This window comes from Procambarus clarkii, chromosome 44 (assembly GCF_040958095.1).
Source record: "Procambarus clarkii isolate CNS0578487 chromosome 44, FALCON_Pclarkii_2.0, whole genome shotgun sequence".
Lineage (NCBI taxonomy): Eukaryota > Metazoa > Arthropoda > Malacostraca > Decapoda > Cambaridae > Procambarus > Procambarus clarkii.
In genome coordinates, this window is record NC_091193.1 from 20,328,163 (window position 1) to 20,355,323 (window position 27,161).

General features: G+C 42.0%; 2 protein-coding genes across 4 annotated transcripts in view; one reads left to right on the plus strand and one right to left on the minus strand.

Annotated features, from left to right (window-relative positions):
- LOC123745291 (short/branched chain specific acyl-CoA dehydrogenase, mitochondrial) overlaps positions 1-27,161 on the minus strand; it is a 150,013-nt gene that overhangs the window by 48,518 nt on the left and 74,334 nt on the right. The gene's annotated exons all lie outside the window — the stretch shown is intronic.
- Positions 1,099-27,125, plus strand: Eh (Eclosion hormone). Its single transcript, XM_045725524.2, has 3 exons — positions 1,099-1,223; positions 23,936-24,027; positions 25,411-27,125. The coding sequence occupies exons 1-3, from the start codon at positions 1,212-1,214 to the stop codon at positions 25,553-25,555; spliced, it is 249 nt and encodes an 82-aa protein (XP_045581480.1). The 5' UTR covers positions 1,099-1,211; the 3' UTR covers positions 25,556-27,125.

Below are 27,161 nucleotides of genomic sequence, written 5' to 3' on the forward strand. Positions count from 1 at the left end.
TACGGCCGAGCCCCACCATGTTTCACTTACTCCTCATCTCATTCTCATAACCATCTTGAGGGGTTATCTTGAGATGATTTCGGGGCTTTAGTGTCCCCGCGGCCCGGTCCTCGACCAGGCCTCCACCCCCAGGAAGCAGCCCGTGACAGCTGACTAACACCCAGGTACCTATTTTACTGCTAGGTAACAGGGGCATAGGGTGAAAGAAACTCTGCCCATTGTTTCTCGCCGGCGCCTGGGATCGAACCCAGGACCACAGGATCACAAGTCCAGCGTGCTGTCCGCTCGGCCGACCGGCGACCATCAATAATTAAATAAAAAATATAAAGATAAGCTAGAACAATTCATTTAAAGCATTCGTAAATCAATAATAAATTATGTGTTTTGGGGAAAATTTCCAACCATTTTGAGAATATGGAGCTCAGAGCTCGTCAGCACAGCTGTTTTCTCTGTGCTTAAGCTCAATATTAACAGTGTATATTATATGCAATATAGTTGAGTCTACCACACGTGATGAAGGGCGAAGCCATGCGCTGAAAGATGACATCCTTGTTGACAACTCATTTAATACTGGTGTATGATGAATGGCTTATCGGAGATATATGTCTGCTGCTGTCTGCCTTTATGTCTGCTGTGAGGACTTAGCGCCATAATAGCACACGCAAATATACACACACCTCTTAAGTATACTACTTTTCACGAAGGAACAAATATAGACAAATTCCTAAATATGTATAATACCTAAATCTGAGCGTATAATCTTCGGTGAAAATGTTCAATAACGGAAAGTCGCGAGGAGGCCAATAACGCAGCGGCCTCCGCTCCCTTCCCTAAACCTTTCTGTCTCTCCCCTAACCCCGTAATCAAACACATGACACGCACCAATATCATTTGTCGGGATCCCTCAATGACTGGGAACGGCAGTCGTGAGATACTGCCTTTTGATTGGACGAACACTGGAGAGGCAGCGAGCGAAAAACAGGCCCGAGACTGGTTGAGACTGAGCGAGGCAGCGAAGTGCTGTTGGCTGTGATTGGCCGAGGCCAGCCGGAGGTGGGAGGGAGGGAGGTATATAAAGAGGAGACACCATTCGTACACCCCAGATCATTCTTGCATCAGTCTCGGTCAACACCGCACCGGAGCCTTGTCCCCCATCCATCTGCTCTCTTGCCATCGTTTCTCAACCACCTGTTGACTCACATTATCTCTACATGTCTTTCAAGGTAAGTTACGGTGTCTCCGAGACTTTGTGTTCGTGCTCATATAGGTGTATTTACGTTCTTACGATGGTGTCTGGACTGTATGGTTCCTTATTTGCGTGTTTCCTTGTGAATTTTTAATGTGTATGGTTATAGTACATATGTGAGTGTGCGTGTCTATGAGAATGGAAGGTTATTCTTGTATTTAAAAGAGGTAAATGTGTGTTTTGAAGACTCTTGTCTCTTTATTTAAGATGAGTGTAAACCTTACAGGCATGTGTGTATTTGTATCGATGTGGTGGATTGTTTTGATCTTGTACTTGAAAGTGTAGTAACTTATATGCACTTGCAGGGCAAGCTTGAGCTCCTGAGACCCGCCTTTTAATTGTGAAGTGTTTGTAGGACCTTTCAATTGTGCGTGCTGATCATATTTCACAATATGATCAGCGTGAGAGTATTTAGGCTTATACAATAGCAAAGTGAAGGTACTTGAACAATGTTCACTAACCCTTCGAGGCCGACGCTAAGTTATCCTGGATATCATACTTTTCCTACACTTTCATTTTGTATAAAGAATTTCATTTGTTTTATATTTAAGGCTAAACATAAAAATATTTTTCTCGTGACTGAATGAATGATTGTTTATGTGTGTTATTATTAGTTTAGTAAAGATATTGGTAGCATTTATGGTTGCTGGTGGTCCCACGGGTGTGTGTACTCACCTAGATGTGCTTGCAGGGGTTGAACTTCGGGTCATTTCTCCCGCCTCTCATTAGTCAATCAACCGATGTATAGATTCCGGGGCCTATTAGGGACTATCATAATTACATTTGAAACTGTGTATGAAGTCAGCCTCCACCACATCACTACTTAATGCATTCCATTTACTAACTACTCTGACACTGAAGAAGTTCTTTCTAATGTCTCTGTGACTCATTTAGGTATTCAGCTTCCACCTGTAACCTCGTGTGCGTGTGCCACCCGTGTTAAATAATCCATCTTTGTCCACCATGTCAATTCCCCTGAGAATTTTGTATGTGGTGATCATGTCTCCCATAGCTTTTCTGTCTTCCAGCGACGTGAGGTGCAGTTCACGTAGTCTGTCCTCATAAGTCATGCTTCTTAGTTCTGGGACTAGCCTAGTGGCATACCTCTGAACTGTGTATGTGTGTGGTGTGTGTGTGTGTGTGTGTGTGTGTGTGTGTGTGTGTGTGTGTGTGTGTGTGTGTGTGTGTGTGTGTGTGTGTGTGTGTGTGTGTGTGTGTTCGTGCTTGAGCGAATGTACGGTTATGGGAGTTGAATTTAAGCTCTTGGGTCCCGTCTCTCAATCAAACAGATGTATAGATTCCCCAACCTTTCGGGGAGCTGTCATAACAAACTTTGAACCTGGTTACTGAGAGACTGCCTGGATTTTATTTTCATATATGTATATAGCTGAATCGGGTACTTAGTCTGTCAATCTCCCTGAGTATTTTATATATAGTAATCAAGTTTCACCTAAATCATCTCTATTCCAGTGTCATGATATTTAATTTCTTTGGCATTTTTTGTCCGGCATACTTCTGAAGCTTAGCTTTGTGTTGCATAGAGATAGTGCCTCTTCACTGAGGTTGTATATCCCACATGGTTGTAGTTGTATGTTGTGATCCAGTTCACTACCAGGGATGAGTAAGGCAGAGGAACTTGAGTTGGTAATTATTCCCTTCAGTTAAATATACAAACTGGCTGAGGTACCTGGCATTATCCGGTGGGGTGACATTGAGGGCACTCATATCTACTACCCACTGATATTCATCATAAGATGAATGACACTATGTAATAAGAACATGTGCTCAACACTTCCCAAGAATCCTAATTACGTGGGTTACTTCCACACACGCTGTTACGAACACTGTTTCATCCTCAGACACGATTCAATCCAGTGCACATCTTCGTTACAAACACTCTCCATCCTTATTGTTGCTGTTGATTTAAAGGTCACGATGGCACAGATTGATTGATGAAGATTTAGCCACCCAAAAGGTGGCACGGGCATGAATAGCACGTAATCGCGATGGCACAAGTGGCTGATGTGTCCGGTTTTCCCATGAAGAGTTAAACACACAACTTTCCATCTATATGCATGGTGCCAGTACCTTTGGTAGATAAACACACTGTTATAGGCAGCTGTTTGGCGACCCCAGACGATAACGTGTCAGGCTGAGAATTCTGAGTAGTGGAACAAAGTCGCGGGCTAACTGCAGAACCGCGATGCCCACACTTCCCTAAACTCTAGCCCAATATGGCAAAACACCTTTTAATGAGGTGTGGAGCAACTTGTAAAGGAAAAACCTCAAATGAGGTTCTTGTAGTGAGTCATAAGGGTAATTGATGTATGCTGGGCATAAGGAGTTAAAACCCTTCACAGCGCGGGGCCTTTCTCCGCCCAAATTGGGAAGCCGTGCCAAGTGTGATTGAATTCCATTCAACGGTGTTTGAATGGATTGTTTACACACCTACATAATTTGTTTTTATTAAAAGATAAACATGGGTTCGTATATGAAAGATAGAGACTTGCACCCTTATGTATGGTTGTAAGATGAATTATAGCACCTACTGGAGATGACAGTGTTTCCTGTCCGCGAATTGGGTCACTTTCGCACGCGCGCACACACACACACACACACACACACACACACACACACACACACACACACACACACACACACACACACACACACACACACACACACAACACACACAAACCTAGCCAATCAATAAGCATTAACCACTCCACATAAACACAAACAAGAAATGTACCGGGCGAGTTTATTTTCCTAATGCATAAAAAAAATATAAACTCATTTCATAGCATAGATTTTACCATTGATTTTTAACTTGCGATAATTACACACTGAACACTTGGTAAATTAATTCTGAGTAATGACCTCAAGTTGGAGGTCGGAGTCCAGCCCTTTACTCCCTCTTTACGCTGCTCGTATTATATGTTATCAAGGGTTACGATAAGGGTTACGATAACGGTACATCAATAATGTACCGAATTATGAATTATGATTTATGATTGATGATTATGAATTATGATTGACGACTAAATTATGGTGTCGTAACAGCTGACAGGAGGTGACAGATCAGATGACAGGTGACAGATCAGATGACAGGTGACAGATAAGATGACAGGTGACAGGTGGTGAGAGATCAGGTGACATCTGATAGGTGACAGATCAGATAACAGCTGACAAGATAACATGTCAACACAAAGACAACAACACATAACGCCAAGATAACATCACATAAGACAGAGATAACATCACATAAGACAGAGATAACATCACATAAGACCTAACACAATGAGATAGCATTACAAAATCTCAATATATAACTTCACCTGGAATTAAATAACTAATAAGAGAACAGACGCTCGATAAACACAAATTACTTTACAAAAAAATAATCAAAGTAAAATGAAAAAAAATCCAACAACGCGGTATTTAGGGGGAAATAATGAACAAATAAATTTAATTAATTAAACAAATTCTTTAAAAGTATTACTATAGAAAATGATCAACTTTACCATTAATTCCTTACAAGTAATTTACGTTCAATTTGCATAATGAGTAACATCAATTTTATTATTTTTATGCCTTTATTTTTATTAGACTTTAAGAGCAGCTGAGAAAATTAGAAGAGATTACGGGAATAAAACTTCTCATTATGTATATTGGGTGATGGTGGGGAATAATTGGGTGATGGTGGGGAATAATTGGGTGATGGTGGGGAATATCTGGGTGATGGTGGGGAATATCTGGGTGATGGTGGGGAATATCTGGGTGATGGTGGGGAATATCTGGGTGATGGTGGGGAATATCTGGGTGATGATGGGGAATATCTGGGTGGTGGTGGGGAATATCTGGGTGATGGTGGGGAATATCTGGGTGATGGTGGGGAATATCTGGGTAATGATGGGGAATATCTGGGTGATGGTGGGGAATATCTGGGTGATGGTGGGGAATATCTGGGTGATGGTGGGGAATATTTGGGTGATGGTGGGGAATAATTGGGTGATGGTGGGGAATATCTGGGTGATGGTGGGGAATAATTCTGTGATGGTGGGGAATAATTGGGTGATGGTGGGGAATATCTGGGTGATGATGGGGAATAATTGGGTGATGGTGGGGAATATCTGGATGATGGTGGGGAATAATTGGGTGATGGTGGGGAATATCTGGGTGATGGTGGGGAATAATTGGGTGATGGTGGGGAATAATTGGGTGATGGTGGGGAATATCTGGGTGATGGTGAGGAGTAATTGGGTGATGGTGGGGAATATCTGGGTGATGGTGGGGAATAATTGGGTGATGGTGGGGAATATCTGGGTGATGGTGGGGAATATCTGGGTGATGGTGGGGAATATCTGGGTGATGGTGGGGAATATCTGGGTGATGGTGGGGAATATCTGGGTGATGGTGGGGAATATCTGGGTGATGGTGGGGAATATCTGGGTGATGGTGGGGAATATCTGGGTGATGGTGGGGAATAATTGGGTGATGGTGGGGAATATCTGGGTGATGGTGGGGAATATCTGGGGTGATGGTGGGGAATAATTGTGTGATGGTGGGGAATATCTGGGTGATGGTGGGGAATATCTGGGTGATGGTGGGGAATATCTGGGTGATGGTGGGGAATATCTGGGTGATGGTGGGGAATATCTGGGTGATGGTGGGGAATATCTGGGTGATGGTAGGGAATATCTGGGTGATGGTGGGGAATATCTGGGTGATGGTAGGGAATATCTGGGTTATGGTAGGGAATATCTGGGTGATGGTGGGGAATATCTGGGTGATGGTAGGGAATATCTGGGTGATGGTGGGGAATATCTGGGTGATGGTAGGGAATATCTGGGTGATGGTAGGGAATATATGCTAGAGCTCAGTAAACAATAAACAACTATAGCACACTCAGATATCCGGGCACCTACACACTTCCCCCATCTCAACACCTGCACACTTACACATCTTAACCCCTCCAAACTTACACATCTGTACATTGACACCTACACACACCAGTTGATTGACAGTTGAGAGGCGGGACCAAAGAGCCGAAACTCAACCCCCGCAATGAGTATATTCCTGAATGATCCATTGTACACTTTGATGAATGAGTCTTCGTTACTGACTAGTCAACCGCTGTGGTGGTAGTGATTGATGGTAGTGGTGGTAGTGGTAGAGGTAGGGGCGTCAGGGGAGCCTCAAACAATGCACTAATTACTAACTCAAACCTCCAAAAATTAGAGTAGAAGACAAGCAGCCGCGTGGGGGGTGGTGGAGCTGTGATTGATTACTGTCATGAACGGCGCTGTCTATCCTGCCCGACACCATGCCTCTTAGATCACATCCCTTCAGAGGTGGGAGCTCGCTTGTCATTAGCACACCTGCCACTAGTACGCTCCCTCCTGGTGCTCTGAACCTCCCTCTGGTCTACACACACACATATATATATATATATATATATATATATATATATATATATATTATATATATATATATATATATATATATATATATATATATATATATATATATATATATATATATATATATATATATACATTCCAGACACAATATCGTGTTCAGAAATTAAAAAAAATGTTTTTATTGAACTTGAAAATGAAATCATTAATTAACTGTGTTTTACAGAATGACTGCAGGGGTCTAGGCTCGTGTTGCTAATGTCAGATTAGCTGACGAACCCTCGTTCTTATATCGTTATTCGCCATCAAGACCTAATATATTGTGTTAGATCTAATTGTATAATTAATTATATAACTTAATTGTATAAGACCTAATAATTGTGTTGATTACACCCACAACTTTTAAATTTGCTAATATCCACCAGAGGTTAATTTGTCATGTTGCACTATTAGTTGACAGTTACACAACTCAACCAATGGTTCAACCACTGGTACACTTGCATCATGCTTTACAATGTTACGAACGACACTACGACCTCCTGTATACATAAATCCATATTCATACATGTGTTTACGATTGATTACAAACCATATTTCGTACACACTGCGACTAAATTAATATTCATGAAAAACATGCTGGCAAAAATCAAAGTCAATATCCGTAAAAAAAAATTGTACGCATTGGTTTGCTAACCGGATAACTGCGAAGCACTTGCAGATACTAACTACAATTCCAAATAATGATTATAAAGGTATTTGATGCTCTTACCACAGACTACAACACTATCAACAACATGTAACAATACTTGAGAAATGACACTTCAAATTGCATAGTCACAACATAATTTACAATTGCATAGTAAATTTACATAATTTACAACTTCTGCACGTACCAATAACATGTAACACGTTCCTATTTATATTTTATAAAACGACACAAAAAATTATTATTATAAGAACATTAGAACATAAGAACAAAGGTAACTGCAGAAAGCCTATTGGCCCATACGAGGCAGCTCCTATCAAAGTAACTTTTATAAAAGTTATAAACCCAATGTAAATTTGTCTTCTAGAACAAAACACCAACTGACAGGTAGGCACCTTAAGAGATGAGAATCCATCCAGGCGGAAAGCGAGTCATACATCTGGTGTTGTTTATGTGGGGTATGTTTTGGTCGGTTAGACTGCCAATACCTGGCGTCCGATACTGCCTCCCACAGTCAAGTATTTATTCCGCTCCACCAGCGAGCATCTGTATAAGGAATTGTTTATTTCCTCCCAGGAAAAATATCCCTGGCTATTTGAGACTCTTAGCAGTTTTTATTATACACAAATATGTTATATTCCTTTTTGAGTTTTTAAGTTATAGGAGTATTTGATGTAAAATATTTGGTATGCATTTGTGTAATTACATATAACATACTAAACTGGTTATGGTCTTTAACTGGTTCGGAGCTATTAACTATTTTTTTTATAAACATAGAATCTGAATCTCAAAAAATATAAAAGTTTGGTTTTTTAGTAATTTTTTTCGTTTTTTTTTTGAAGAACAAACTTTTTGAAATTGAAGTGCCTCGAAAGAGTAATGATCCATTAGCAGCGTGACCTGAGCGAGGCGTGAGTAGCTGTCTCATGACGCTCAATGCGCTGCTGTGCACCTCACTCTGAATTGTCAGCACTTTTACTCTGATTAACTTATGGGTGTGATAGTGAATATCAGAGTCAAACGCACGCACGCACGCACGCACGCACGCACGCACTCACGCACTCACACACACACACACACACACACACACACACACACACACACACACACACACACACACACACACACACACACACACACACACACACACACACACAGGAAGCAGCTCCGTAACAGCTGTCTAACTCCCAGGTACCTATTTACTGCTAGGTAACAGAGGCATTTAGAGTGAAAGAAACTTTGCCCATTTGTTTCTGCCTGGTCCGGGAATCGAACCCGGGCCACAGAATTACGAGTCCTAGAGAGTATATATATAGTAGACATAATAGAGGAAAATTAAATTTGTTACAAAGGCGGGGTCCAAGAGCTAATAGGCTCGAATCTGCAGACACAAATTGCAAGTACTAATAGTAATTAATTACACAACACACATATGACCACTAAGGGCTCGTTCCTTCACTGCCATCACTGAATAGGGTCAATAAGTGGTTCGTCCTTTCACTGACGTCACGACAAGTGACCAATCACGGCACGTCGTTTCCATATCACTTCAAAAGCTAACTACGGTAATTAGGGAGCCGGTCGGCCGAGCGGACAGCACGCTAGACTTGTGATCCTGTGGTCCTGGGTTCGATCCCAGGATCCGGCGAGAAACAATGGGCAGAGTTTCTTTCACCTTATGCCCCTGTTACCTAGCAGTAAAATAGGTACCTGGATGTTAGTCAGCTGTCACGGGCTGCTTCCTGGGGGTGGAGGCCTGGTCGAGGACCGGGCCGCGGGGACACTAAAAAAGCCCCGAAATCATCTCAAGATAACCTCAAGATAACGGTATCTGTGATCCAGTGTACTGCAAGTGTTGCAAATGCTTCACTGACTACACTATATCCTCGGGTGGACAGGAAAGCTGCAGCTCAGCAGCCCCAGCTGATCGTCTCCTAGCTAGTCATACATTTGATCATGTGTTGTATTGATTCTCAGCTAAATAAATCCACTGAAGTTTCATATTCAATCACGGCACATTGTTTCACCATTGACACAGCAGGAAATAAATCATGACACGTTCTTTTCCTGATTCCTCAACTGGGAGTCAATCGGGGGGAAAATGTTCTTTCACTGAAGCTGTCACTAACATCCGAGCTCATGGAAATCAATCAAGATACTTTGTTCGATAAGAGTAAGTGCAGTGAATTAACCAAGGGCCCTTTATTTGACTGTTGTCAAGATGCAATTCTTGCCGATTCTACCAGTTCATTATCCCGGTTCACTGCAAAAATAAAGGGAGGCTTGTTGAAACACGTCCCCCTCTACCAATCAATCCCCTCTAATCACCTTCCACTAGGCTATCATTCCCGGCCATCTCTCTTGTCCGCCCCCGTGCCTTCAGCCCCGCGGTAAACTCCAACGAAACAAAATCCTGGTCACACCAACTTTCGTCACACACTTAAGAGTTACATTAACATAGCTCCTGTATATTGTCAAAGATCTGATATTCTGCACGTTAGTATTTTAATTGGTTGAATTTACAATGTGGAAGCCTCTTTACGCCAGTCTCAGGATCAGTTTCAGTTCTATTTTCCAGATAGAATATCCACTGGAACCTCGGCAGTTTAATTACCTTTTTCATGGGCCTGATGCAGTGGGCCGCATATCTCCCCCTTGCTTCCTGAATATGCAACATCTGGATAGTCTGGCTATAGTTTCCTGTTTCTGTACGAGCCAGTGGTGAGGCTTTTCATGTGTTGCTAAATGAGTTTGTATTTAATTGTTGACGAGCTGACTCCTACTGTCACTATAAGTGTCTACTTCCCTGGTACCTCTGTTACTGTGGCTGCTACTGTGGGGGCTACTGTGAGGGCTACTGTGGCGGCTACTGTGGCGGCTACTGTGGAGGCTTCTCACTCATAAATGTTCCTTATAGAGGTGTGTTGCAGTCATCGGAATCTTTGTCTAATATAAAGAGGAGTATCGCACAAAGTTTTCTTAACGGACTATTCATGCCCGTGCCACCTCTTGGGTGGCTTAATCTTTATCAATCAATCAATCAATCACAAGATTGATAAAGATTAAGCCACCCAAGAGGTGGCACGGGCATGAATAGCCCATAAATTCAATCAATCACAAAGTTTTCCGCCTGGTATATATATACCCGCTATACATCCCACCATTAAACAAGTGCTTATTCCGTTCAGAACATGAATACAGTTTTTGAACTGAGAATTCGGCCAATCCTAAGCAGCAAACTACACCTTGCGTGAAGCAATATACGACTCTGCGAATCCAATATCAACTTTGCAACGGAATACCTTTGCCGGCCGAGTGTAAACACTTCAAAAATGTGGGCAGAAAGATATAATACAGTGCGAGCAAGGTAGCTCTGAGCGGGTGGTGTAGATAGTCAATATGCCCTCACCAGGCCGAGGCTTAGTGGGCTGGGGTGGTAGAGAGGGGGAGATGCAGGGGGGAGAAGGTGGATCACAGCATCTGTTTGGCCTACAGCTCAAGAACTGGCAAAAGGATAGATTAAGGGAAGGACGTAAAGAGACGGACGCTGCTGTTATCTTCAATACTGGACGGGTAGGGACGGACGCTGCTGTTATCTTCAATACTGGACGGGTAGAGACGGACGCTGCTGTTATCTTCAATACTGGACGGGTAGAGACGGACGCTGCTGTTATCTTCAATACTGGACGGGTAGAGACGGACGCTGCTGTTATCTTCAATCCTAGACGGGTAGAGACGAGAGCATTCTGGGTCTGGAAGTTGCTATCATATAAATTCTGGACGGAGAAAGGACCAACATATGAAGATAAACACTGCCAATAAAGGTAGGCAAATACTCAATGTTGATGACTCTCTGCCTAGGTATGTGACTACACATTTTGTAATATGGACTGGAAGAAAATGATTTATTTCCCCTGGGGCCTATATGGGTGAGGGTGATGTTGTCCCTATGAGGGAGAACATTCTTGGAGGATAAAGGAAATCATCCCGTTTCCTAAACCATCCTGTGGTCCTGGGTTCGATCCCAGGCGCCGGCGAAAAACAATGGGCAGAGTTTCTTTCACCCTATGCCCCTGTTACCTAGCAGTAAAATAGGTACCTGGGTGTTAGTCAGCTGTCACGGGCTGCTTCCTGGGGGTGGAGGGGACACTAAAAACCCCGAAATCATCTCAAGATAACCTCAAGAGAAGATCCTGTTTCTGACACAAGGTGGAAGCTGGGTACCCAAATGAGCCACAGAGATATTAGAAAGTACGTTTTCAGTGTCAGAGTGGTTAGTAAATGGTGGTGGAGGCTGACTCCATACGCAGTTTCAAATGTAGATATGATAGAGCCCAGTAGGCTCAGGAATCTGTACATCAGTTGATTGACAGTTGAGAGGCGAGACCAAAGAGCCAGAGCTCAACCCCCGCAAGCACAATTATGTGAGTACAATTAAGTGATTACACACACACACACACACACACACACACACACACACACACACACACACACACACACACACACACACACACAGCCACGGTAGTTTCAAAGCGTTATACGACAAAGAGTACTGGGAAGACAGGGCACCACGAGCGTAGCTCTCATCCTGTAACTACACTTAGGCAATAACTCACTCTTAATGGGTGCTAAACGCAAGTTAACAAACTAAAATACGTAACGGTTCTTCCAGTTGTATTACCTCAAGAACACTCGAGGACCGAACTTTACAAAATTAAAGTGAGGTAAAGTGTAGCTGAACCCAGAACACACCAGGTTCACAATATTCACCAAGAGACACAAACAGCACTTTCCTGTACCACGGCAGATTACTCTCTTCAAAATTTATCTCTCTACTCAAGAGGCAAATTTATGCTCGGCCCAAACTTCGTGTTGAGGTAAAGTATTACGTGTTCGGTATTACCGCTGTTTCTCTCTCTTAAACCGTGTACAGTGGTGGTGCCCTATACCACACCACTGGTGCTGCACCGGGTGTAGTGGCCACAGTCAGTGACGGACCATAAGTCCGTAGGAACAACTGCAACTCTATTCGATATAGCAAACTATTTCCCATACTCCTCACACTCAACTGTGTACTCATCTTTGAAAATGACACATTCATTGTAAGCTGGGCTCTATACCCTTAACAGAATTTAACTCTCCGAGCAGCTGTGTCTGAATGCTACATGTATACAATACCATACAGTCAATACTGTATAATATCACTAACAACCCACAAGTTTAAAAATAAAACAAACGTCGTCAGTTTGTTTTGTCAGATGTGTGTGTGTTGGTGTCTACACAACAAGGAATAATTATGGCATCAGAGTCCATGTTATGTAGATTCCATCCCATGATGGATTCCGAATACATGATACACCGGATGAGTTATCCAAAGAATGTGCTGTCAAATGAGTTGACTTTAACAGGAAGTTAAATATTTCTGACTATGCGTATTAGTGGCTTTATTTAATATGCATTTGATGTAACAGCTAATTAACCAATATATCATATTATGACACTGGCACGCTACGGCTGTGCCAGTGTCCACCACCGCTGGAAGGCTGGCTATGGCCTAAATCATTGATTGATTGATGAAGATTAAGCCACCCAAAAGGTGGCACGGGCATGAATAGCCCGTTAAGTGGTGGCCCTTTTGAGCCATTACCGGTATCAAGAGCTGATACTGGAGATCTGTGGAGGTGCAACTGCACCCTGCGTGACGGGAGATGTCTCCCGTATGCCTAAATCATAAAATGAACTAAACTATAAACTGGTACCTCTGAACAAATCCACAAGGGGCCGTGACGAGGGTTCGAACCTACATCAGAGAGGATCGCACACGCGCCTGGTACCTCTGTTCACCTGTTAAGCTGCTACGTAACCTGCTTTCTGCCCCATGAAAATGGTGCAATTAGGTTTCTAATTACGCTAAGAATAATTAATAAGTTTATAGACTATACGTTATATACGCATACAGCAATACTTAAACTTACCACAAGTATTTGTCCTCTTTATAAATATAACTTTGTTTTTTATCATATTTGTATAAAGTGATAATTATCTTTCCTAAAAGGTCAACCAATCTCTTAACTAGAAAACGTGAGTTGAGCATTAGAAAAAACGGAGTTGACAGGGGGGAGGACTTAGGTATTGTCGCCGGGGATGATCTGCTCGGTAAATATCATGTCTTGTGTGGGCAATAACGACACAACTTGGTCTTGCCTGTACAGGCGAGATCTCCAGTCTTGACAAGGAAGGTATTGTATTTGTCACTGTTATTTGTGGTATACTTGACGGTATAATTTGTGGTATAATTTGCCATTTTACCGCAGTTTCTCCACAATTTGAATAGAAACTCTCTTAAATACGGGTTGCATTATTATTTCACACATATATCACACTAACGTGATGCATCAAATGAACAAATTTGATATCCAGTAAGTTCAGTAGAACTTCGGTTTTAACCCTTTTACCCTGTCGTAGCTCAGTCGATTAAGGCAGTGTCTGGGATGCTCCCGGACGCAGGTTCGAATCCTTGTCACGGCCCTTGTGGATTTGTGCATTATTATTTCTTATATTACATCTCTTATATCAGGTTAAGGACCTGGCCGAAACGCTATGCGTGTTAGTGGCTTTGCAAGAGTGTAAGATACCAATCTTATATAATCTCACAAACCCCCCTTGTACCTTCTTGTAAATAAAACCATTATTATCATGTCTCCGTGGTGTAGTGGTAAGACACTCGCCTGGCGTTCCGCGAGCGCTTTGTCATGGGTTCGTATCCTGGCCGGTGATTATTTACTGGGCGCAAATCCTTAACTGTAGCCTCTGTTTAACTCAGTAAAATGTGTACTTGGTTGTAACAACGATTCTTCGCGGCGGGGATCGTATTCCAGGGACCTGCCAGAAACGCTACGCGTACTAGTGGCTGTACAAGAATGTAACAACTCTTGTATATATCTAAAAAATATATATATATACATATATGACCATATATATACAAGAGTTAACCAGACCACACACTAGAAGTTGAAGGGACGACGACGTTTCGGTCCAGGACGTAACCGAAACGTCGTCGTCCCTTCAACTTCTAGTGTGTGGTCTGGTCAACTCTTGTATATATCTCAAAAAATTATATATTATTTTTATATTATTATTATCATTGCAAATATTCAGATAGGAGCAGAAGTTAACAATTATATATAATTCCCGCTGTATAAGCCATGATGCATGTTCAGGCGACACCTCCCACAACAGGTCTGCTCAAAATGACAGTGACGGAGGAGGATTGCCTCTCAACAAAAATCCATTCACGCAAATCAATGTATTTGATGAATTCCTGGTAAAAATATCTGAGGTGACTGGCGGCCCGTTTATCCTCTTATCTTAATAGTCACAGCAAGGAGAGGGTCCTGAAGGTCGGGTGGGGGTGAGCCCGTCCACATCACTGTCCATACTGACAGTAACGAGGCAGTAGGAGCGGCCTTACCCTGTCTAGAGACAGTAGTTGGCAGCACCTTGTTACGTTCCCAGGGATATGTGTTGTGTGCTCAACCCGTTCACCTAAGGTTTCTCACCGTCGATTGATTGATAAGAGATTAAGCCACCCCCCAAGCGGTGGCACGGGGATGAATACATATGAATATGTACATACATATGAATGTATGTATGTACCTTACCTAAATAAAAATTATTATTATTATTATTAATAGCCCCTAAGTCCCAACGTCAAGAAAACGGTCAATTTAAAGTGGTCTCTCCTATAACCTACTAGTAAACCCAAAACAGAAAACGTCACTTTCGCGAGCCGCTTCCATTTTCTAGTATGACATCTTTTGGCCTCATGTAACGCATACGAGCGAAAATTCACGTTCCTTGAAGAAGGAGAGGTTGGTGTGGTGGTGATAAATATTTAAGCCACCCAAGAGGTAGCACGGGCATGAATAGTCCATAAAAAGTGGAGCTGGTGACTCCCTGGGCACCACATACAGCCCCGCTCCTGTGCCGGGTAAGTCCACTCACCATAAGGAGTGGGACTTGGAACATTTTGTTCCGGGTAGCTGAATCTTAAACAACTCCTTGGATTATACATAGTGGGCTGTTGTTTTGTAAGGTGCGCCCAGGGGAAAGGTGTGGCGCTAAGGGTCACTGGGATGTATTTGTGTGTATGTGTGTATACTCCTTTATACACACATTATACAACGTTGGAAAGGTCCCCGCCTTCCCAGCCCTCAGTTGTCTAATGTGCTGGATCCTGACTTATTTTCTCTATCACAACTACTCTATATCTGTCTCTCACATATCCCCAGGGTGCAGCCCACAACAGCTAGCTCCTCCTCTGCTAGTTGAACAGAGGCATCAGGCAAAAGAAACTGATTTATTGTTGGTCTTGGCCACGAATCAAACCTCGGTCCCTGGATTGTGAATTGCGGACGCTAACCACTCGGCCGCGACGCCCTAATGTAACACCTGGCTGGGGTCATGGGGTCACATTGCGAAAGCGTTTGGAATATTTTTTCATTTTATTTCCCCTATATGGAGAAATGTGTTATATATATATATATATATATATATATATATATATATATATATATATATATATATATATATATATATATATATATATATATATATATATATATATTAGTATATTTTGGTAGCAGTCTTTCCTGTAGACATATATTATTAAATATGACCGAAAAAGTAAGATTAATAATTCTAACACGAATTTTCTCAATCTTTCGTACATTACGCTTCACTGTTGGAGGTAAATCAAAAATCACTTCTCCAAAATTCATTTTTATTTCTAGTCTGACGCGACACGGGCGCGTTTCGTAAAACTTATTACATTTTCAAAGACTTCACAAATACACAACTGATTAGAACTTGCGTTTCTCTGATTTTATATCTACATTTGAGTGAGGTGGGAAGGGTGATGTGGCATTAACACAAGACAGAACAATAGGGGATATTAATAGGGTATTAAAAGTATCAACACAAGACAGAACAGAAACAATGGGTATTGAATAGAAGTGTTCGTAGAAAGCCTATTGGTCCATATTTCTTGATGCTTCTATATTGGAGCGGAGTCTTGAGGTGGGTAGAATATAGTTGTGCAATAATTGGCTGTTGATTGCTGGTGTTGACTTCTTGATGTGTAGTGCCTCGCAAACGTCAAGCCGCCTGCTATCGCTGTATCTATCGATGATTTCTGTGTTGTTTACTAGGATTTCTCTGGCGATGGTTTGGTTATGGGAAGAGATTATATGTTCCTTAATGGAGCCCTGTTGCTTATGCATCGTTAAACGCCTAGAAAGAGATGTTGTTGTCTTTCCTATATACTGGGTTTTTTGGAGCTTACAGTCCCCAAGTGGGCATTTGAAGGCATAGACGACGTTAGTCTCTTTTAAAGCGTTCTGTTTTGTGTCTGGAGAGTTTCTCATGAGTAGGCTGGCCGTTTTTCTGGTTTTATAGTAAATCGTCAGTTGTATCCTCTGATTCTTGTCTGTAGGGATAACGTTTCTATTAACAATATCTTTCAGGACCCTTTCCTCCGTTTTATGAGCTGTGGAAAAGAAGTTCCTGTAAAATAGTCTAATAGGGGGTATAGGTGTTGTGTTAGTTGTCTCTTCGGAGGTTGCATGGCTTTTCACTTTCCTTCTTATGATGTCTTCGATGAAACCATTGGAGAAGCCGTTATTGACTAGGACCTGCCTTACCCTACAGAGTTCTACGTCGACTTGCTTCCATTCTGAGCTGTGGCTGAGAGCACGGTCGACGTATGCGTTAACAACACTCCTCTTGTACCTGTCAGGGCAGTCGCTGTTGGCATTTAGGCACATTCCTATGTTTGTTTCCTTAGTGTAGACTGCAGTGTGGAAACCTCCGCCCTTTTCCATGACTGTTACATCTAGAAAAGGCAGCTTCCCATCCTTTTCCGTCTCGTAAGTGAAACGCAGCACGGAACTCTGCTCAAATGCCTCCTTCAGCTCCTGCAGATGTCTGACATCAGGTACCTGTGTAAAAATGTCGTCAACATACCTGCAGTATATGGCCGGTTTCAAGTTCATGTCGACTAAGACTTTTTGCTCGATGGTACCCATGTAGAAGTTTGCAAACAGGACACCTAGGGGAGAACCCATGGCGACCCCATCTACTTGCTTATACATGTGCCCATCCGGGCTCAAGAAGGGTGCCTCTTTAGTACAAGCTTGGAGTAGTTTCCTCAGAATACTTTCTGGCATGTCAAGAGGAGTACAGGCTGGATCACGATACACTCTGTCGGCTATCATTCCGATTGTCTCGTCCACAGGTACGTTGGTAAACAGCGATTCTACGTCCAACGAGGCTCTTATCCCTGTGGCCCGTGCGCCCCGCAGTAAGTCCACAAATTCCTTTGGAGACTTCAGGCTGAAGGCGCAAGGAACATAAGGAGTCAGCAGGCCGTTGAGTCGCTTCGCCAGTCTGTACGTGGGTGTGGGTATCTGGCTAATGATTGGCCGAAGTGGGTTTCCAGGCTTGTGCGTCTTGACATTTCCATACGCATATCCAGGTTTATATTCCCCAATGATCTTTGGCAGGTGGAGTCCGGATTTCTTGGCGTTCACAGTTTCGATCAGTTTGTTGACCTTTGCTTTTAATTCGGCTGTAGTGTCCTTCGTTACCCTTTGGAACTTAGTTTGGTCAGAGAGTATGATGTTCATTTTCGCCAGATATTCGTCTTTTTTAAGAATGACATATATTGGCGACTTGTCACCTCTCCTGACAACTATCTCCTTGTTCTCACGAAGGCTTTTGGCTGCCGCTTTAAGCTCGGGGGACAGTATGGTGCTTCTGTAGTTGCCTCGATTCTTTCCTCCTTCTGCAATAAGTTCTGCTTGTAAGGTATCTTTGGTAGTGACCTTCTTTTGTGTCTCGAGGTCGAATATGTCGTCCAACAGAATTTCCAACTCTACTTTCCGGGCCATTTCACTCGGTCTGGACATAACATGACAGTTTATGCCCAGATTTAGGAGAGTGACTTGGTCCTCAGTGAGGTTAATTCCTGCAAGGTTCAGGAAGCCATCTCTTGGTCGTGGAATTGCCATAGGTCCTCCATATAATGTTGTTAGTTTCTTGATAATCCTTGTTTCAGTGCTGAGGTGATGTTGGTCTGTGAGGATGTCGAGGTGTTGTTCAATGCGGGTACGGATACTATGGTCGATGTTGCTATTTCTCCACTCGTTTGTAGCATGAAGTAGTTGCGTTTTGTTGTCTTTGATTTCATTCTCTGCCTTGTATATCTGATCACGAATCAGATCCTGGCGATATTTTATCGTGAAGGCTTGATTCCTTGCTGCTGGGTCGTGCACTTTAACATTAGTATATTTTGGTAGCAGTCTTTCCTGTAGACATATATTATTAAATATGACCGAAAAAGTAAGATTAATAATTCTAACACGAATTTTCTCAATCTTTCGTACATTACGCTTCACTGTTGGAGGTAAATCAAAAATCACTTCTCCAAAATTCATTTTTATTTCTAGTCTGACGCGACACGGGCGCGTTTCGTAAAACTTATTACATTTTCAAAGACTTCACAAATACACAACTGATTAGAACTTGCGTTTCTCTGATTTTATATCTACATTTGAGTGAGGTGGGAAGGGTGATGTGGCATTAACACAAGACAGAACAATAGGGGATATTAATAGGGTATTAAAAGTATCAACACAAGACAGAACAGAAACAATGGGTATTGAATAGAAGTGTTCGTAGAAAGCCTATTGGTCCATATTTCTTGATGCTTCTATATTAGAGCGGAGTCTTGAGGTGGGTAGAATATAGTTGTGCAATAATTGGCTGTTGATTGCTGGTGTTGACTTCTTGATGTGTAGTGCCTCGCAAACGTCAAGCCGCCTGCTATCGCTGTATCTATCGATGATTTCTGTGTTGTTTACTAGGATTTCTCTGGCGATGGTTTGGTTATGGGAAGAGATTATATGTTCCTTAATGGAGCCCTGTTGCTTATGCATCGTTAAACGCCTAGAAAGAGATGTTGTTGTCTTGCCTATATACTGGGTTTTTTGGAGCTTACAGTCCCCAAGTGGGCATTTGAAGGCATAGACGACGTTAGTCTCTTTTAAAGCGTTCTGTTTTGTGTCTGGAGAGTTTCTCATGAGTAGGCTGGCCGTTTTTCTGGTTTTATAGTAAATCGTCAGTTGTATCCTCTGATTCTTGTCTGTAGGGATAACGTTTCTATTAACAATATCTTTCAGGACCCTTTCCTCCGTTTTATGAGCTGTGGAAAAGAAGTTCCTGTAAAATAGTCTAATAGGGGGTATAGGTGTTGTGTTAGTTGTCTCTTCGGAGGTTGCATGGCTTTTCACTTTCCTTCTTATGATGTCTTCGATGAAACCATTGGAGAAGCCGTTATTGACTAGGACCTGCCTTACCCTACAGAGTTCTACGTCGACTTGCTTCCATTCTGAGCTGTGGTTGAGAGCACGGTCGACGTATGCGTTAACAACACTCCTCTTGTACCTGTCAGTAGAGTTGGAAATTCTGTTGGACGACATATTCGACCTCGAGACACAAAAGAAGGTCACTACCAAAGATACCTTACAAGCAGAACTTATTGCAGAAGGAGGAAAGAATCGAGGCAACTACAGAAGCACCATACTGTCCCCCGAGCTTAAAGCGGCAGCCAAAAGCTTTCGTGAGAACAAGGAGATAGTTGTCAGGAGAGGTGACAAGTCGCCAATATATGTCATTCTTAAAAAAGACGAATATCTGGCGAAAATGAACATCATACTCTCTGACCAAACTAAGTTCCAAAGGGTAACGAAGGACACTACAGCCGAATTAAAAGCAAAGGTCAACAAACTGATCGAAACTGTGAACGCCAAGAAATCCGGACTCCACCTGCCAAAGATCATTGGGGAATATAAACCTGGATATGCGTATGGAAATGTCAAGACGCACAAGCCTGGAAACCCACTTCGGCCAATCATTAGCCAGATACCCACACCCACGTACAGACTGGCGAAGCGACTCAACGGCCTGCTGACTCCTTATGTTCCTTGCGCCTTCAGCCTGAAGTCTCCAAAGGAATTTGTGGACTTACTGCGGGGCGCACGGGCCACAGGGATAAGAGCCTCGTTGGACGTAGAATCGCTGTTTACCAACGTACCTGTGGACGAGACAATCGGAATGATAGCCGACAGAGTGTATCGTGATCCAGCCTGTACTCCTCTTGACATGCCAGAAAGTATTCTGAGGAAACTACTCCAAGCTTGTACTAAAGAGGCACCCTTCTTGAGCCCGGATGGGCACATGTATAAGCAAGTAGATGGGGTCGCCATGGGTTCTCCCCTAGGTGTCCTGTTTGCAAACTTCTACATGGGTACCATCGAGCAAAAAGTCTTAGTCGACATGAACTTGAAACCGGCCATATACTGCAGGTATGTTGACGACATTTTTACACAGGTACCTGATGTCAGACATCTGCAGGAGCTGAAGGAGGCATTTGAGCAGAGTTCCGTGCTGCGTTTCACTTACGAGACGGAAAAGGATGGGAAGCTGCCTTTTCTAGATGTAACAGTCATGGAAAAGGGTGGAGGTTTCCACACTGCAGTCTACACTAAGGAAACAAACATAGGAATGTGCCTAAATGCCAACAGCGACTGCCCTGACAGGTACAAGAGGAGTGTTGTTAACGCATACGTCGACCGTGCTCTCAGCCACAGCTCAGAATGGAAGCAAGTCGACGTAGAACTCTGTAGGGTAAGGCAGGTCCTAGTCAATAACGGCTTCTCCAATGGTTTCATCGAAGACATCATAAGAAGGAAAGTGAAAAGCCATGCAACCTCCGAAGAGACAACTAACACAACACCTATACCCCCTATTAGACTATTTTACAGGAACTTCTTTTCCACAGCTCATAAAACGGAGGAAAGGGTCCTGAAAGATATTGTTAATAGAAACGTTATCCCTACAGACAAGAATCAGAGGATACAACTGACGATTTACTATAAAACCAGAAAAACGGCCAGCCTACTCATGAGAAACTCTCCAGACACAAAACAGAACGCTTTAAAAGAATCTAACGTCGTCTATGCCTTCAAATGACCACTTGGGGACTGTAAGCTCCAAAAAACCCAGGATATAGGCAAGACAACAACATCTCTTTCTAGGCGTTTAACGATGCATAAGCAACAGGGCTCCATTAAGGAACATATAATCTCTTCCCATAACCAAACCATCGCCAGAGAAATCCTAGTAAACAACACAGAAATCATCGATAGATACAGCGATAGCAGGTGGCTTGACGTTTGCGAGGCACTACACATCAAGAAGTCAACACCAGCAATCAACAGCCAATTATTGCACAACTATATTCTACCCACCTCAAGACTCCGCTCCAATATAGAAGCATCAAGAAATATGGACCAATAGGCTTTCTACGAACACTTCTATTCAATACCCATTGTTTCTGTTCTGTCTTGTGTTGATACTTTTAATACCCTATTAATATCCCCTATTGTTCTGTCTTGTGTTAATGCCACATCACCCTTCCCACCTCACTCAAATGTAGATATAAAATCAGAGAAACGCAAGTTCTAATCAGTTGTGTATTTGTGAAGTCTTTGAAAATGTAATAAGTTTTACGAAACGCGCCCGTGTCGCGTCAGACTAGAAATAAAAATGAATTTTGGAGAAGTGATTTTTGATTTACCTCCAACAGTGAAGCGTAATGTACGAAAGATTGAGAAAATTCGTGTTAGAATTATTAATCTTACTTTTTCGGTCATATTTAATAATATATATATATATATATATATGTCGTACCTAGTAGCCAGAATGCACTTCTCAGCCTACTATGCAAGGCCCAATTTGCCTAATAAGCCAAGTTTTCCTGAATTATTATATTTTCTCTAATTTTTTTCTTATGAAATGATAAAGCTACCCATTTCATTATGTATGAGGTAATTTTTTTTTTATTGGAGTTAAAATTAACGTAGATATATGACCGAACCTAACCAACCCTACCTAACCTAACCTAACCTATCTCTGTAGGTTAGGTTCGGTTAGGTAGCCGAAAAAGTTAGGTTAGGTTAGGTTAGGTAGGTTAGGTACTCGAAAAACAATTAATTCATGAAAACTTGGCTTATTAGGCAAATCGGGCCTTGCATAGTAGGCTGACAAGTGCGTTCTGGCAACTAGGTACGACATATGTCTATATATATATATATATATATATATATATATATATATATATATATATATATATATATATATATATATATATATATGCAGAATAACCACATATGAAAAATAGAAAATGCTTAACGCGTTTTCGGCTAATTCGCCTTCATCAGAGCAAAGCAGAATGAGGATAAGATTGCTGATCAGACCTTTATATCCGCCTGGGCAGGGGTCTGCCCAGGCGGATATAAAGGTCTGATCAGCAATCTTATCCTCATTCTACTTTGCTCTGATGAAGGCGAATTAGCCGAAAACGCGTTAAGCATTTTCTATTTTTCATATGTGGTTATTCTGCATACTTGGATCAGTGTTTTTGTGATCATTGTTGCATATATATATATATATATATATATATATATATATATATATATATATATATATATATAAGGTCTTAATCAGACCTCAGTCTGAATCAATGTACAACTTATCTGCGCATCTTATAATTACAATGATAACTTAAAGCAAACGTCTTACAATGTGACTTCTTTGAGTTACAATCTTGATTTTACTCGACATAGATTATACTTTTAACACAAACTTTTTTTCCTTATAAGTTAGAACAGAATTATGGATTTCACATTATTTTTAGCTTTTATACTGAAATTATTTGCTGTTTCTTGCCACGTATGTTTAAAATGATCTCTAAATGGCTCAATTGCACGCAGTATACCATGTAATGATGTAGTATGTGTGTGTGTAGCCCCTGACACACCTCACGTTCCATCCTTGTTAGGATGTGGAACTAGGATTTAACCACTCTATAGGATTTAACCCCTTTCTAGGTGGTCTAATTCCCAGGCAGGATGTTGTGTTTATGTTGTGTGTATAGTGTTTATGCTACACGTGGATTATTTTGTGTGGTGTGTTTGTATACGTTGTATACCGTGTGTGGTGTGTTTGTATATGTTGTATACCGTGTGTGGTGTGTTTGTATATGTTGTATACAGTGTGTGGTGTGTTTGTATATGTTGTATACCGTGTGTGGTGTGTTTGTATATGTTGTATACCGTGTGTGGTGTGTTTGTATATGTTGTATACAGTGTGTGGTGTGTTTGTATATGTTGTATACCGTGTGTGGTGTGTTTGTATATGTTGTATACCGTGTGTGGTGTGTTTGTATATGTTGTATACCGTGTGTGGTGTGTTTGTATATGTTGTATACAGTGTGTGGTGTGTTTGTATATGTTGTATACCGTGTGTGGTGTGTTTGTATATGTTGTATACCGTGTGTACTCACCTAATTGTGCTTGCGGGGGTTGAGCTTTGGCTCTTTGGTCCCTGTGTGTGGTGTGTAGGTTGTGGTGACAATGTACAGGTCTGTTGTCCATCTTGCAGCGTGACGCGAGCGTGGTGCTGGTGAGCCTGGTGTGCCTGCTGGCCCTCGTCTCCCTCGTCCAGGCCGCCTCCATCACCAGCATGTGTATCAGGTGAGAGCACGAGGCATGGGCTCACCACCGTCCCTGGACTCCAAGACAGGGTACCACCTCCTGAGTGAGAGAGAGAGAGAGAGAGAGAGAGAGAGAGAGAGAGAGAGAGAGAGAGAGAGAGAGAGAGAGAGAGAGAGAGAGAGAGAGAGAGAGAGAGAGAGAGGGATAGAGAGAGAGAGATACAATAGCCAAGTCAGATCTAGATCTCTGATCTAGAGAGATCAGTTAGCCAGGAGAGGGGGAGGGGTAAACAGTAGGGGAATTCATTGCAAAGATTTTGCATAAGAAAAGACTAGAGTGAAGTCACGCGACTGTAAACTACATGAGTTATCGTTCCACACGGAAAAAAACAAGATGATAACGACTATAAATATGTGTTTAGATGTTTATTTAATTTTTAATGCGTTTGAATGGCTACAACGTTCAACATTTACACTGAGAACCAGAGTCTAAACCTAGTTTATAGAGCCCTTTATCTTACCCGATTAAGGCCTATCAACCTCTCAAGTTATTAAGCTCAAAATAATAGCTTACTGACCAACCTTATTTATTTACTTTACTTATTAATGAATCAATATAGAAGGTACAATGGGTTGTGTCAGTAGATATTTTGGTGATTAAGTGATTAACATTTAATCATTAACAAAGAACTAGTGACTAAGGAATAATATGAGAAGATGGAGTAATGTCAGAGTTAACACAATTACTGAATATAACATTAGTAAAGGGGTAAGGTGCTGATAATGAGAAACTATAATGAACGAGTTATATTTCTAAATTGTAAAGTACTAGGTGAGTTAGTGAAATATTATGTTGAGAAAATTAGAGACTTTATTGTTTTACATTGGAACAAAGTATGGGTTGAACAATCTTTTACTTAATAATGAAACAAATTTCATATATTGGGTCCCTATATTGGGTTGTAATTGGGTAATTACAGGGTTTGTTTACATCAATTTAGTCGAACTCTGGGAATATCACTCGTATTTAGTATGATGTTCGTGATATCTAGGGAAAGATTCCCACATGAATAGTATTGAAGAATAAACTTTGTAAATGAAAACAGCAGTAAATGAAAATGTGTAAATGAGAATGTGTAGAGTACATCTTTAACATGTTTAAAGAATACCTTACCTTGAGGTTACCTTGAGGTGCTTCCGGGGCTTAGCGTCCCCGCGGCCCGGTCGTCGACCAGGCCTCCTGGTTGCTGGACTGATCAACCAGGCTGTTGGACGCGGCTGCTCGCAGCCTGACGTATGAGTCACAGCCTGGTTGAACCAATCCTGTGATGAAGGAGGTGAACAAATTTGGTGAATGTTGTTTGAAGACTTTGTTAAAATTGGACTGGTGACTAACGGTGTGTCCCTGGTGTGTGTGTGGCAGGAACTGTGGACAGTGTAAGGAGATGTACGGCGACTACTTCCACGGGCAGGCGTGTGCTGAGTCCTGCATCATGACGCAAGGGGTCAGCATCCCTGACTGTAACAACCCAGCCACCTTCAATCGCTTCCTCAAGAGGTTCATCTAGAGCCCTCCGGACCACAGTCTTCATGAGAGCCCCCAGGCCAGCAGGGTCATTTTAACAGCCCCTTTGGTTGGGGGGTTTCAAGAGTCAGGGATATTACTATCTTAAGAGCCCCTGGGGGGCCCTGGGTCATCTTAAGAGCCCCTGGGGGCCCTGGGTCATCTTAAGAGCCCCTGGGGGCCCTGGGTCATCTTGAGAGCCCCTTTGCCTGCGCCATCTTGAGAGCCTCTGGACCTTTGGAAGAGCCTCTGAACCATTGGTCAATTTCCAGAAAATGTATATTCTTGGTTGTGTGAGGTCTCCTCCGGACTTTCTCTGCTCCTTCTGTAACTCTCGTCTGAGAGTTATAGTTTACTTTTACGATCCGGAACGTCCAAAGCTTGTAGTCGTTAACTGAACCGACACGTGAACGCTGCCAATCACCACAGCTCTCTCTATCTATCTCATGTTTGTCGCCCCTTCATCTACTATGGATTTAAGACCGTTCAACTGTGTGTTAATTTTCGTATACATGCATTTAATATAATATTTACATTTCACTTCAGGCAGCAATGAATTGAGCACCTGACGCTAAAATATAAAGAGTATACAAAATTTGTTTAGTTGGTGGTTAAATACGTTTTCATTCTTTATTATACACCATTGTCAAGCTATTTCCCGATTGTTAATGCTTTTTTAAACCGATCATTTAAGTGTTATAGGCAGCATATTATGTTTAATTTAAAAAAAATAATTATATTTAAAAGATTCTACCTTCACGTCACAAAAGAAAATTAGTGAGACAGTATAACAAAACCCGTTCTTGCACTTGCTTTCTGTCAATATTGGCTTATTTAATAAGTGCATATGTGACATACTAATAGGTTGTAAATATTTTAGTTTACCTTGAAAAGCTTCATAGAAAACACCGACCTCACCTAACCTTCTTAGTATGTTAAGATAAGCATCTTTTTGCATCTTAATTACAATTATTACTTAACGTATACCGTCTCACAGACTTGTGTGACCCTGGTGCGGCCGGACATGCTGCACCAGAGAGGGAACGCCTAAGGGACCACGAACGCATAATAGATTTGTCCGTGTAAACTCTAGTTGAGAGCACCAGGATGGTAGACGTTTGGTAAAGTTGTCTGTCATAAGAAGTTCTCAGTATTTTTTTTATATAGTTACTACAACTTGAGTACAGTTATATTTATTTTGATGCTGATGATGCTTTAGTTTTCAGTTGATGAGCTCTCGGGTCTACGTTTGGTTTAGGTATTTAATGGACTATGTCACCTGCTCTGATGCATATATGTTTATCCTCATACTTTGCTCTCTCTCTTTTCATTCACAGCAAACTCCTCTACATGAATATATATATGTAAACATATATACATTTATAGTGTTCACTCGCACATTAATTCAACTGAAACTACATGTTCACACTTCACAGAAAGAAACATGCCATTTATTTTTTGAAGGCTGGTCAGTATACTACAGTAGAGGGAAGTGTCGAAGGGGCCACATACACCACCACATACACGGTCACCTGCTGCTCATGTCGGCGTGGTGGTGGTGGTGGTGGTGGTGGTGGTGGTGGTGGTGGTGGTGGTGTTGGTGGTGGTGG

What these genes read in the sequence shown, in the direction of transcription:
- Eh (XM_045725524.2), top strand. An exon ending in ATCACCAGCATGTGTATCAG is followed by an intron (nt 24,028 to 25,410) that starts GTGAGAGCACGA and finishes TGTGTGTGGCAG; the next exon opens with GAACTGTGGACAGTGTAAGG.